Source organism: Python bivittatus, unplaced genomic scaffold, assembly GCF_059951505.1.
Source record: "Python bivittatus isolate LINGU-HERP-01145 unplaced genomic scaffold, Pbiv_v1 ctg000980_np1212, whole genome shotgun sequence".
Lineage (NCBI taxonomy): Eukaryota > Metazoa > Chordata > Lepidosauria > Squamata > Pythonidae > Python > Python bivittatus.
Window position 1 is genome coordinate 2123634 of NW_028277125.1, and position 13680 is coordinate 2137313.

General features: G+C 47.6%; 1 protein-coding gene across 12 annotated transcripts in view; it reads right to left on the reverse strand.

The window, feature by feature from the left end:
* LPP (LIM domain containing preferred translocation partner in lipoma) overlaps positions 1–13680 on the reverse strand; it is a 229236-nt gene that overhangs the window by 37482 nt on the left and 178074 nt on the right. For all 12 annotated transcript variants that reach the window (XM_088132298.1, XM_088132292.1, XM_088132293.1 and 9 more), the window contains one exon: positions 2550–2664. In XM_088132298.1, coding sequence (XP_087988424.1) covers positions 2550–2664 — 115 coding nt within the window. The remainder of the gene's footprint in view (positions 1–2549; positions 2665–13680) is intronic.

A 13680-nucleotide genomic window follows, 5' to 3' on the forward strand; every position in this document is an offset into this window, starting at 1 on the left:
GCCTGAAACCTCTTGGCAGAGGGCTTGGATGGAGAAAGCTTGATGTCAAAACAGCATTTTGAAGGCAGGGCAGAATAGAAGGCAAATGTTGGGCAAGGCTGCCATCTCAGACCTGCCATGTGCTGGACATGTACCCAAATTTCCAGTTCTGGATCCCTCCCTCCCTCCCTCCCTCCCTCCCTCCCTCCCTCCCTCCCTCCCTCCCTCCCTCCCTCCCTTCCTTTCTCATTGAACATTTAGCAATCCTTTTTCTTGCTTCTGGCCATGCTTTGGAGAAAGCTTATACCACACCCTTAACGTGTTTTCTTAACCCATTTTCTGGCTTCACATAATGCAAGCATTCTGAGTTCACGCAACACACTCAGCTACAAACCAACCAAGTTGAAAATTAACCAAGTTCAGACTGCTGCAGAAATGCCCCTGGTCTTTACCAGATGTGATTACCTTTGTGACATGGACACAGCCAGTGTATACAATTAGTAAACTGGATAGAAAGCAGGGTGCTTCTTAAACTAATTCTGAAAGTTTGGGGCCAGACATCTCCTATAATCCACAGCGAGGCTTAGCCAGCGTCAGCCTGTGCATGGTGATCTCGCACTGGGTTCCTGCAATAAATTCTTTGTGAAGCTGTTCTTCTAAAACTAGGGCAAAACGTGGTGGCACGCGGCCACCATGCTGGATGCCAACCTACTGCCATGTCATGCTGTTGCTCAAGAAGGCAGATTGTCTGCCCACAGCTGGACATCTGGAGGTCTGTTTGGCCTGAAGCAGAACGACGGCCTTCTCTCACGCCCTCCAAAGGTCCATCACGTTTGCATTCAGCTCGCGTGGGGTGGCTTCATCAATAAACCAAATTCCACTTTATAGACACTGCAGTTCATACCATATGCTAAGACGGCGGCTCAGTTCCCACAGACGCTGAATCACGAATGACCCCACACATTTTAGATGTCTAGTGTGCTGGGCGAACCCGTTCTTCCTGTGCAGGCTGATTTTCATTTTCATACTGCATGGAGATTCCACTACGTTGCCCCTGGCCAAGTTTATTCGATCTCTTTGGCATTTTATATTGTACGGTGTGATTTGCGCATTTTAGCACGGCACTGTCCCTGAAACTTTGCAGGACAAGAGGTAGATAAATATATTAACACCCATCCTCTAACTCAAAGAACATGAGGTGAAGGAATCTAAATGTTCACTTCTTTTTGTTCCTGGGGGGCGATTTGCTGATAACAGAAACCTTGTGTGTTAGCATAAATTACCAGAAAATGATCGTCTCACAGTCATCCAGAGGATTTCCACAATGGTCACAGATTTCTCAAGACGCAGTTCAGAGAACAAGAAAGGGCCAGGATCTCTTCAAACAACATTTTTGGACAACAAATCTCCCAGTTTTTGATACTTTCCCCACCAACTTCTGAAGAAGTCTTCTGTTTTCAAATCTGCCATGGTTAAGCATTTGAGAAAGACACACCCAGCTCCCCCTTGGGCCCATGACAGAAGGAACAGGGTTGGTTGGATCTCCCTCAACATTCTTCATTTCTTTGGGACAGGAATGTATGACATTGCTTGGAGAAGCATTGCTCGCTTTGAGGCTGAAGGATGAAAATCCTTCCACATCTTTCCCAGTGTTTGCTCAAACAGGGGACTTCTTTTCAGCCCAAAGGAAGGATTCACAAAACTCCCACAATAGAAGTAGCAAAACATGATTGTTGTGTTCATGTGACATGCTGGGTTTGCACAGAACAGCGTTTCTCAACCTTGGCTACTTTAAGATGGGTGGACTTCAACTCCCAAGGCTGGCTGGGGAATTCTGGGAGTTGAAGTCCACCCATCTTAAAGTGGCCAAGGTTGAGAAACGTTGGCATAGGACCATGAAAAATAAGCTCTCCAAAAAGGGCTGATTTTATCAGGGCAAACGCCCGAAGCAACAAAGCTAGCCTGAACCATGGTTAGTCTGGCTGGGTGAACGTAGCTGCTTGATGTTTAATTGACCTGGTCCTGCAACTTGGCAATGCACAGCCACACAGAGCACTGAGTATCTGAAAAGCAGGCAGGCAAGGGGGACGGGAGTAAGGAGGACGAAAGACCTAGGAGCAGATCCATCCAATGACCTTTTCCAAGCCAGCTTGGCTTTTCAGATGTAATAATTTGGACCAACTTGTTCTCATGAATTAGTACCACGCCTTGAAGCTTTCCAGCAGTTAATTAGATCCCTCCATTCAAAAAGTCTCCACTCTCAACTGATCTTTTAATATGTTCTGATGCATTTGACCTAATGCTCTGATGTGCAGGTCTGGCCAGCGAGGAGTTTCTATGACATTGAATTCCCCCGCAGAAAATGTTTGACATAAATTGGAGTCAGGGCTGCTGGCTGGCTTCTGGGTTTTAATTTCCTGGCATGAGACGGGCACGTCTTGCACCGTCTGTAGAGGGCAAGCCCGTAACCCAGCCACGGCCAAAAGCTTTGGCTGTGAAAGTTAGCTTTTTCCTGCAGGACTCCCTGCCACGGGTGGTCCCAAAAATGCAAGGAGAACCACCAGACTCACCAAAGTATTCCTCTGAAGGGGGGTTTTCCATGTCATACAGCATCTTTTTGGTCAAGTGTTCTAGTTCGTCCTCCGGTCTAAATGCAGATCCTGGACTTGGCCCAGCATGTTCGGTCTGGAGAAGGAAAAAAAAGGACTTGTGACATTTCCAGGATCACCCATACACATTATTAGCACTGTTCAGGTCAGTTTAAAAAGAAAGTGGTCCAGTTATTCCTGCAAAGCGGCTCCCACCTTAATAGGTGATCATGTCTTTGCTGGTGAATTTTTAGCCTGATCGATGGGTGGGAAAGACCTTGGGAGACAGGGCCAAGAGATGCTGCCAAGGGAACGGTCAGATAAGGGACGGCACAGCCCCCAGCTGGATAGTGGGCAGGGCAAGAGGCTCAGAAGGGGCCCTCCCTACTTTCTCAGGCTGTAAAGGAGATGGTGTGGGGGGGAGAATTGTACCTTCAGACTTCCAAGACTGATGTCAGCCTTACCAGATAGACCAGACAGGAAACACAACCAGATAAGCTAATTCTACTTTGTTGTAGAGCTACATTGACAGAATCTTGCAAGTCTTTAAGTAGATTAAGGCTGTTGGGGTGGTATGTGGGAAAGACCTTGGGAGTCTGGGCAAAGAGACGCTGCCAAGGGAACGGTCAGATAAGGGACAGCACAGCCCGCAGCTGGATAGTGGGCAGGGCAAGAGGCTCAGAAGGGACCCTCCCTACTTTCTCAGGCTGTAAAGGAGATGGTGTGTGTGTGTGTGTGTGGGAGAATTGTACCTTCAGACTTGCAAGATTCTGTTTATTCTGAACCTCACAATAAAGTAGAATTAGTTCAACTGGGCGTGCTTCCTGTCTGCTTTACCCTGCGAGGCTGATGATGGGCTTTTGAAAAACGCAGCTTCTGATTTTCATCACGACTTTCCCTGAGCTGGGGAGGTTTACATGCAGCTTTCCCAAACGGATATGGCATTAGCATAACGCTTCCCCTGCCATGTTTTTAAGGCCAATCGCCCCTGTGTAGGTTTAATATTGATCTCCCCACATATTTAACGCACCTTAATAAGAGGCACCATTTAAAATATAAATGCATCTCAAATGGATATATTTTTAAACTCATATGTGCATGCCTCCTGGCATATCTACAATCATTTGCAAAGCGCAGAGGAGGAATGAAAAAATTACTAAGACAAAGAAATCAAGGGCATGAAAAAGAAAACAGAAAAGGGATTATACCTAAATGTGGTTATACCAGTCCCATTTGCACTGCTTCTCCATATCTTTCTCCCCTTGCAAGCCATCCTTGCTTCCATCATGTCTACCCACCATTTCCTATGTTGACTTTGTTCTTGAAACTTCTCCTCTCTTTCTGTTTTCAGGATCTTATCAATTTCCCCCCTTCCACTTCCTCCCAACTTGTTTGTTCTTCTTCACATATATTTTTGTGTTGTGATCTAGTCCCTGTTCTAGATCAGAGGTTTCCAAACTTTTTTGCGCTGGGAAGCCTGTTCGTTTTTTAAAAAATTATCCCGGGGACCCCTGATCAAAAGGCAAGGCGCTTTTGTGATAAAACATTTGCTAGGTTTGAGTGAATGTTTTCCTTGTTTTGCCCATCCTCTCACATAGAAGCTCATCAATGGGTGGCTGCAGGTAGCAAGAGTGAGGATAAACGCAATCTTTCATAAAGGATGCAACCCTGAGTGCAGAGTAAGAGAAGGATGACTCATGTCTCCTTGGTGGCTTGAGGCGTTAACGGATAAATGTGGTGGTGACCTTAAAGGTGTGCTAGGTGGGGATGTGAATAGAGGATTACTTTCATGTGCAGATAGTGCTGAGTGGTTGATCAGAACCCAAATAATTTGCAGCGAATGTTAGACAGCTTATGTCCTGCAACAAGGAGTATGGATTGGAAAATTAATGTATCTAAGACTAAGGTTGTTTTGCTTGACAGTGTAGAGCAGTGTTCCTCAACCTTGGCAGCTTGAAGATGGGTGGACTTCAACTCCCAGAATTCCCCAGCCAGCCCTTGGGGAGTTGAAGTCCACCCATCTTCAAGCTGCCAAGGTTGAAGAACACTGGTGTAGAGGAGTTTAGCTCTGCCCTTGAGAAGGAGAAGACAGAGGTGAAATGGTTCCTTGGCTCTGGGAAAGTCAAAAGTGTGAGAAACTCAGAACAGCCCCACCTCTACCTTGCTGTCCTTAAAAAGGGGACAGTGAAAGTTGGGGATAAGCTTTCAAGATACTATTAATAAACTACCACAATAAAACAGCAGTCCTGGAATCCTTGTGGTGTGTGTTTCTTGACCTGGCCTACCTCAAAGGGCTGACAGGCAGGGAAAATGGTGCGAACCGTTGCAAGCGATACATAAAGGCTGGAAAAGTGAGGGAAGGAGATGAATGAGTGTTCCTTGGGAGAGTGTTTTCTATAAATAGGAAAACAGAGAAATTTTGAGAGGGTCATGGGCCACGTGGAGCCTTTGGGATCTGTAAGATGGAATGGCTCCTGCTACAGGAAAATGGGTGTTGAGGGTGTAATTTCCCCGCACTAAATTTTTCTGTTTTTGTTTCAGATTCATTATTATTGCAGTTGGTCCTGTGCATTTCATTCTGAGTGCTGAAGGAAGAACGTGAGCCGCGGAGAGTCCTTTGTTAAGGGAAACTCTGCGAACATCAAGCAAGCGAGTAAATACATGCATGGTGGTCAGCTGGACCCCAAGCACACTTCTGCAATTCTGTGCAAACCGGGATCTCAATCCGGTGAGCCAAGCATTGCACCAGTGACACCCCCCCCCCGCACTTCCAGGGAGCATTTTTTAAAATTCAGTCATCCCTCCTACGTCCTTCTTTTGCACACAGCCCGGGTTCCATTTTTCAGACATACCACAGATACTTCCATTCAGTCACCAATTTAAGCATGTTGTGTGAATGCAGTCACTCAAGACGAAACCAGAGTGTCTTCCTGGCACGCCTGCGTCATTGGCATGCCTGATGCTTACGAATGCCCGTCTCTGGTTCTGGGAGGCTGGAGGGTGCTTCAGCTTTGCATCCAGGAGGGTACAGGGAACTAAGGCTCCAAAGAGCTGTTTTTATAAGCTTTTTTTTTTTTTTAATTGACCATCTTTGTGACTCCGGTTCATTTGCAGCTGTTGTTTTCTAAAGTTCCTTTTATGGAACCATTTGCTCCCTTGGCTGTTTCTGTGTTTTTGTTTTTTAACCACAGGCAATTCTGGGTTTGGGTCATTTGATTATTATATTTTCGGTTCCAGCCAGGCTTTTTAAAAACCGGAAATGGAGAAATCAAGAAAAGCAGACGGGCAATAAATAGATAAGCAAGTGAAAGGTTTGGGCTAACCAGCTTGGAGTGGTTGCAAAAGCCAGAGAAAGTGAAACAGATTAGTTCTGCAAACTCTCAGAAAGTGGCAGGTCTTGGTCTTCTGGGATTATGGCCCAGAGGTGCATAAAGCTACAAGCCAGCTTAGTATCCAAACCCTGAAAATGTAGGGAGAGTATTTAAGAAGAAAAAAAAAAGCTTGAAGACAGACATGGTGGATTGGACAGTCCACTTGAATCTAACAGTGGAATTTCATTTGTTTTCTTACTCATTTTTTATAGTTTTTCTAGAGAGCCAGTTGGCGTCATGGCTAAGATGCTGGCCTAGAAAGCTGGAGACGGTGAGTTCGAGTCTAGCCTTAGGCATGAAAGCCGGCTGGGGGACTTTGGGCCAGTCCCTCTCTCTCAGCCCATCCCACCTCACAGGGTTGTTGTTGTGGGGAAAAGAAGAGGCAGGAGTATTAGGTATGCTGGCTGCCTTGAGTTATATATAAAAAAGGTAGGATAAAAACATCATCATCATCGTTGTCATCATCATCTTCCCCAACAGGTGCCACCTAGAAGTGGACAGGATTCTCCGTGCCGTAAGTGTGGCCGTCGGTGTATTAAACCTTGATCCTCCTCGGAAGGATTTCTGGGAGAGACGTGTGGTGAATCCATCTTTGAGTAGGGGGAGGGGGTTGCACCCGCCTTGGAGGAGTGGGTGGCCTGCCCCTCCTCAGGAAGACATTGCTGGATCCAACAATACTGGATAATTTCTGCCCTGTCTCTAAGCTCCTCTTTCTGGGGAAGACTGTTGAGAAGATGGTCTTCTCAGCTGGGTTTCCGACTGGGATATAGTATTGAGATGGCACGGATTGCACTTGCAGATGACCTGTGGCAAGACCAAGAGGGCGTGGGGCATCCACCCTACCCACCCCTTGATCTCTTGGAGGGTTTTGATATCGTTGATCCTGATCTCCTGCCGGACCACCAAAAGTGGTTCTCCTCCCTTCTCCAGGGCCAGTTCCAGTCGGCGACGGGGCTGGAGAGAGGTCTAGCAGGGCCCCCCTGCTCTGTGGGGTCCCTTGGGGCTCGGCCCTCTCTCCGTCCCACTGAACATCTAGGAGACTGAAGCCGATAAAAGAATGGATTCCCACTGCAGGATGGCACATTCTGTTCGATTGTTAGGGGGAAAATATCCCCAGAGCCGTTTAATGGAGAAACCAATTACTCAGAGAAGTGGGCTGTCTTCATTTAATGTGCGCAATGTGTTCCTTGCCATAAACTCGACTAATGTGAGACTCCAGCCACGAGAGCTCCTTCCAAATCTATGAATCAGGTGAAATGGCCACTTCTGCATGTGTGCGTGTCTCAATCTCGGTTGCGGTCCTCCCAAGAGCAGACGTCCCAACCTATCAGGGATCCTGCACCCATGCCGTAATGCCCCATGATGGGGCTGCCAAGTCCCCGGAAAGTCAGTGCCTGTTCATAATTGAGCCCCTCCCTCACTTGGGAGAGGGCCAATGCCTTCCCTTGAAGCGCTGCTGCTGCTGGGCACAATCTTCAGTCCTTTTCCTACGAGCAGCCGAATTGGTCCTGGAGTGTCACAATGAGATCCGCTGGAGTCGTATAGACTGAACGATGCAATACGGGTGAGCAAAAGGAGAGTGTCCCGTCTTCCCTTCTTTTCCCAAGCAACTTTTCTGCTCTGGTGCAAAGATGAGCTGCTCTTCTCCAACCTGGGCTCCGTTCGAACTTGACCACCTTCCTCCCTTAAGGACAGTCCTTCCATTTATTCTGAAAGTGCCTCGTGTGCAGGTTGTCCCCACTCCCCTGGCCCTCACGCTCAGCAAGGTCCAGACTGTGCCCAGTTGGAAGGACACCTGCATCAATCTAGGTTTAATTTCCATAATGTGACTTTTTAGCATGGGCTGCTAGAAAAATTGGGCAAGGGGGCCAAAAGCAATTTTGGGATGGAGGTTTTGTCGCCTCCAAGAATATCTGGAGAAATGACCGTCCTTCCTCAACCTTGATCAGAGTCTTCCAATTAGAGGAAAGATGCTTCCTGCTAATGCAACTCGCCTTGTTTCCATCAGAGTATGTGAAAACCTTTTCCAAGCTTGTTCTTTCCAAGTGTTATTTCTCCTCTCCTCTCCATCAAAAAGAGCCCACTGGAGTTGGGCGGCTAATAAATTCCAATATATAAACAAATAAACAAAAATAAAATAAAACCTGCTCTCAGTATCAGGGCTGTGCAAAGTTCCTCCATGAAAATTGCTCTGCAACAGGGTAGACCTGGCAGAGACCTCCTTCGGTGGTCTCCTGTTCCCTTTCCTCCCTATTTCTTCAGATGTTTATTTCCCTCAGAACTTTGTCTTAGAATCACAGAATTGAAAGGAACCCCAAGAATCATCTTGTCCAACCCTATGCAGTGGGCAGGAAAATTCACAAAGCCATCTGAGAGGTGGCTCTCCAGCCTCTTCGTAAAAACCTCTGGAGATGGAGAAGCTGCAGCCTCCCTTGACAGACATTTCCACCGTTGGGCAGATCTTGCTGTGGGGGCATTCTTCCTTATATTTAAACCAAATCTAGGGTGCTGCAACTGATATTCATTCCTTCTGGACAAATGGAAACCCATGGCTTAATGTCTTCTTCATCACCACGCAGACCTCCGTACGGCCTACCTCTCCTCTGCTTGCTACTGAGAGCGTCTCCATCTTGGTGGCACATCTCCAACTCTGCCTGCAGGAGACTCCAGCTTCAGACATCCGTGTGTACAGAAAGCTGGGCTGGAACAGACTTCTCCTCTTGGCCATGTCCCTGATCCAACAGACTAGCTTTCCCCATCAAGCTGTTGGGACTACAACATCCTGCCTTCTGCAAGAGCAGCTGTGAATTCTGGGAACTGCAGTCATAAACAGGTGGAAGATACCAGGCTGGGGAAGCTGCAGGAGGTAATATAAGGATCACAGAATTTAGGATCATAGAAGGTACAAGTGAGAAGGTACCTTTGAGGTCATCTTGTCCAACCCTGCTGCAAGACTAGAAACCCACTGAACCATCCCCAGCTGGTGGTCATCAACCCATTTAAAACTTCTATCTCCATTCTAGGCAGCCTCTTTCTTGCAGTCAGGACCTTCTGCCTCAACTTCACATGGAAGCTCTTTTCTTTTAATTCCGATCCGTTGATCCTCGTTTTGATCTCAGATTCAGCAATGGTTGACCTTTCTTCAAATCTCTAATTTTATTTTATTTTTTTTTGCCCAGAAGAGAGGGAGTAGACTGGTTCTCTGTGGCCCCAGAGGGCAGGACCAAAATCAGTGAGTTAAAACTGCAAGGAAGGAGATTCAGGCTGGACCTCAGGAGAACTTCCTAAAAGTTGTCAGCCAGCAGAACAATTGCCACCCACATGAAGTTGTGAATTCTCCTTTGCTGAAGGTCTTCCAACAGAGGCTGGATGATCATCTGTAAGGGATAGTCAGTGCAGTGTTTCTCAACCTCGGCAACTTTAAGACGTGTGGACTTTAACTCCCAGAATTCCCCAGCCAGCCATGCTGGCTGGGGAATTCTGGGAGTTGAAGTCCACTACTCTTAAAGTTGTTGAGGTTGAGAAACACTGGTCTAGTGGATCCTGCACTGAATAGGGGACTGAATGATCTTTAAGATCTCTTCTAACTCCGGGATACTATACTTCTTGCACAAAGCAGCCTTGCAGCCCAATATCTACCTCCCCTTAGTCTTCTTTTTCGCAAGCTAAACTTGTCCAGCTCTTTGAATCATTCCTCGCAGGGTTTTAGTTTCCAGGCCCCAAATCGCAGCTCTTCCCTTAACCTGCTCCAGCTTCTCCACGTCCCTCTTAAAATCCTGTGCCCACAACTGAGCCATGTGAAGTCTAACTGGTTTGGGGTGCAGGCAACAATGACCTTCCATGATCTGGATGGCGATGATGGTGATGATCTGGATTTGGAGGCCTCCAGAAAGACTCTGGGCGGCTTCCAATAATTAAAATACATAATTGAAGAAACATGAGCATGCTAGTTCAGGGTTGGGCTGGTGAATAAGCTTCCTTACTTCTTCTCTCATCCATTTCCAAGGGCTAAAAGTAGGCAAGAACCGCTAACAAAAAGATCTAATTAGAATTAATCAAGGGTAAACAAACAAACAACAAAGCCTTGGTTTAAGTGAAGAATTAAAGCTGTTGCAAATTGAGTCATGCACCAAAAAGCACAGAAATTGGTAAATTGAGCTTCTTGCCTCAAAGTTCCCCAACCACTTTCGACTGCCTGATGCCCGCCAAAGTCTTAGGTGGCAACGTGCTGCCCCGCCTTCGTGTTGGCTGGGCATGACGAGAGTTGTGGTGCCAGGTGTCAAAGCCCTTCAGCTTTCCAACCTCAGATTATTCAGATGAATAAAAACGTTGTGCTTTTTCCTCCACTAAAGTGGGCATTTTCAACCTGAAGCTCCCACACTACAAGACACAGTTCCCTCAGTCTTGTACAAGGCAGCCCTGAGTGGAATCTCTCCATGTCCAAAATAGGGAAAATGGTAAAATAAATAGCATAAACCATCCAACTTCTTAACCTTCTGTAACTTGCCATTTTAAAAATTCCACTACAAATCTCAGAAAGCGCATATATTTTGCTGGAAAGCTTCTCATCTCAAGTGTCCTGTTAAGATTCAGAAGAAATCAAAATTATAGATTCAGTGCAGCAGAATGCCCCAAACATTCATTCCCTAGGGATCTGCTTTGGGGCTCCTCCTCCATCATCATATCTACCTCCTCCTCCTCCACCCCTAATCCTCATAATTATTTCTTCTCCTTCTCCATCATCCTCTTTCTCACCATCTTCCTCCTCCTCATCCATATCCTCATATGTCTTCTTTTGCTCCTCCTGCTCCTCTTTTATTACCACCTTGTAAAGACATTACTATCACTTTTCAGACAGAGCTCCATGTCCTCAACCCTTGTTATATCCCGTCTGGAGTCCATCACAAAGTTTTACGTATCATCAGACAACGAAACCAACCCTAACTCTTGATGAATCCCCAGAGGAGATTCGTTCCCTTCCCAACCATTCTGGCCACGGGCTGGGTTCTTCCAGAACTATACAGGAAGGGCTGCTACAACTTTCATGGACATCACCTGTCCGGGAGCCATTACTATTTTCCTTGCAAACGCCAAGGAGGTATAATGGAGACATTGATCTATGGCCAAGCCACCAACATGAACAGGGAACTGGAACATGTGAAAGGGGCCAATCTCTGATCCTGCAGCCATGACCACCACCTTCTCTTTTGATCTCTCCTGTGGATGCAGATGACGGAGAGACTTTGTTCACCTCTTTTTTTCCACCCCACTGGTTACAGACGGACCCAGGCATGGGAGAGAAATAAGACCCTGGGCTTGGCCGATTCAAACTCTATCTGGAGCTTCTCCAGATGTTTCTAGAATGCTTCCCATTGGCTGATATTATCCGGACATCCTAGGGAACTTTTGCCCAACAATACGCTAAGTTGTGTAGGATACTGTTCTGAGGACCCCCAAGATTGCTCCCAAAGGGAGTTAAAAGTCCAACCACCCTCAGGCAGCAAAGCAGGGCAAGTTACGGCAGTGGTATCACTGGGTAAGCGTCTCCTTTAGGTGCACTGTGAGACTGCTGGGGATCATCAGCATAGTGACATCATTCATAGCACATGCTCAGATATTACAAAAGCACCGCTTGCTCCTTGCTCGCCTGCCAATCTCTTTTCTGCTGGTAATCACCAATTAATACCTCAGAGCAGGCCGCCTTCTGTGGCTAGCAAAGAATTAAAGCGCCATCTTTATTTATTTATTTGCCACTCTCTGCTAGGGGAGATAGATAGATATCTCCCCTAGCAGAGAGTGGCAAATAAATAAATGTATAAATATATATATTTATATAAAATATATAAATATTTATTATATAAATATGTAAAATAAATATATAGCAGCACAAGGACAGGCACTCAGCGCCGGGTCCACAGAAGCAGGGGTCTGCCACACCAGACAGGACCCAAGGGGCAGGCTGGGCAGAGAGGCTCAGAGACAGCCCAGCCCACAGCGGCAGGGTGGAAGACGCTGGCAGGAGCGGCACACGCTGAACAGCTCAGCCGAGGAGCTGGCGTTGCGTAGGGAACATCTGCACGGTCTATGGGCCGGGCCCTCCCAGGCCCAGGTGGGAAGCTCCACAGAAGGTCGTGGAGAGCAACAGGGCTAAGATCCTGTGGGGCTTCCAGACCCAGACGGACAGGCAGGGACTGGCCAGTCCACCAGCCGTCGTGGAGCAGACAAGGACCAGGAGGCAGCGGTGGTGAGAGACGCGGCGGTGCCAAGCGACAGCAGCACCAGGAAGGAGGAGGAGGAGGAGGAGGAGCTGCAGAAGGACCAGGGCCTGAAGAGGAACCAGAGAGAGGTGGGAAGCCAAGGCCAAAGGGGTCCCCGTGGCGGTGGGAGCCCTCGGGGCTGTGACTCCCAAGCTGGGCGAGGGGCTCCAACGGATCCCAGGAACAACATCCGAGCCTCTGTCCAGAAGAGCGCAGGGCCAGGAACAGCCCAGATCCTGCGCAGGACCCTCCAACTCCCAGGAGGCTGAGGAGGATACAGACCACCCACAGGGGTGAGAGGGGATTTTTTTTTTTTTTTTTAATGTTTTCAGCTTTGGGGGAATCCAGTTATGTCAACTGGCTGCACGGGCTGTAGTGTGGGTGCCAGAAATCTCCCGGATGAATTTCAGAGGTCACTTTGCTCGAGTTTTACTTCCGCTCTGCCCACCTGTCTGATAACCATCAGCCTTGGACTCCCGGGACCGTGGCAGGTTCCCTGGATGGAGCAACCTCCACTTTTGCCCTCCTTTCGCATCAGCAAGGAAAGGAAAAGGCAGAGAAGAAAGCGGGAAAAGGGGCAGTTGAAGAAGTGATAAACACCTTGTAAAAATGGAGAGACATTCAGAAGCTGAATGCATCAATGCTCAGGGAGAGAGCGACACACTTATTTCCCCTGTCCATTTGCAAACGGCGTACCAGAGGTTCCTTTCTTGGAAAGAAAATAACTTCAATTATATGTTCTCAACCAAAGAAACATGGAAATTATCTTCCTTTCAGAAGGTAGAATTAGCCCATTTTAGAACTGCGAAGCTGCCAAATAACATCCCTTGCTGATATTTCCTGCCCCCTCCCCAATTTTCCTCCAGCTTGCTCAGATATGGATCGCGCCTGACGGATCGTTTTCGAGAAGCAGCGGTCAGGGTGTTCCAGTGCCTCAGGAGGGGAGGTGGGTCCAAAAGTGGATCCTCCTTCACCCATGTTCCTCACCCACCCAAATGTTTTTCCTATCTGTCTCAAGATGGCCAAGATGCATGCTATCCTCCAATCCCCTCCCTGGTTATTTTTGCTTCTAGGGAGGCCAAGCTGTAGGACCTCAGCTTCTGCCTCCAGGAGAAGCAGCAAAAGACTCAGGTTTGGCCTCAGAGAAAGGTCCAAACTGTGATGGAATGGACTTATGAAGGCCAGGCTTAGGGAGATAAGAGTGTTCTTAGTCCACATCAGGAGCATGGGAGGTTCAAGAGGATGAGGCTGGCACCTCCCTGAGGAATTCATGGTGTTGTGGCTGGCTGACTTGGGAGCTGGGGTTCAGTCTGGGGAGATTCTGTCTGGAGGTTGTAGCAAATAAACACAGCAGAACTGAATTTGCATTGTCTCTCGGAGTTCTTTGGGCTGAACCTGACACAAACTCAGAGAACCCCAAGGACTCCACAGTTCAACCCTGAGCTACACATATTCGCTTCTATTGTGAAATCTTGCAAATGAGTT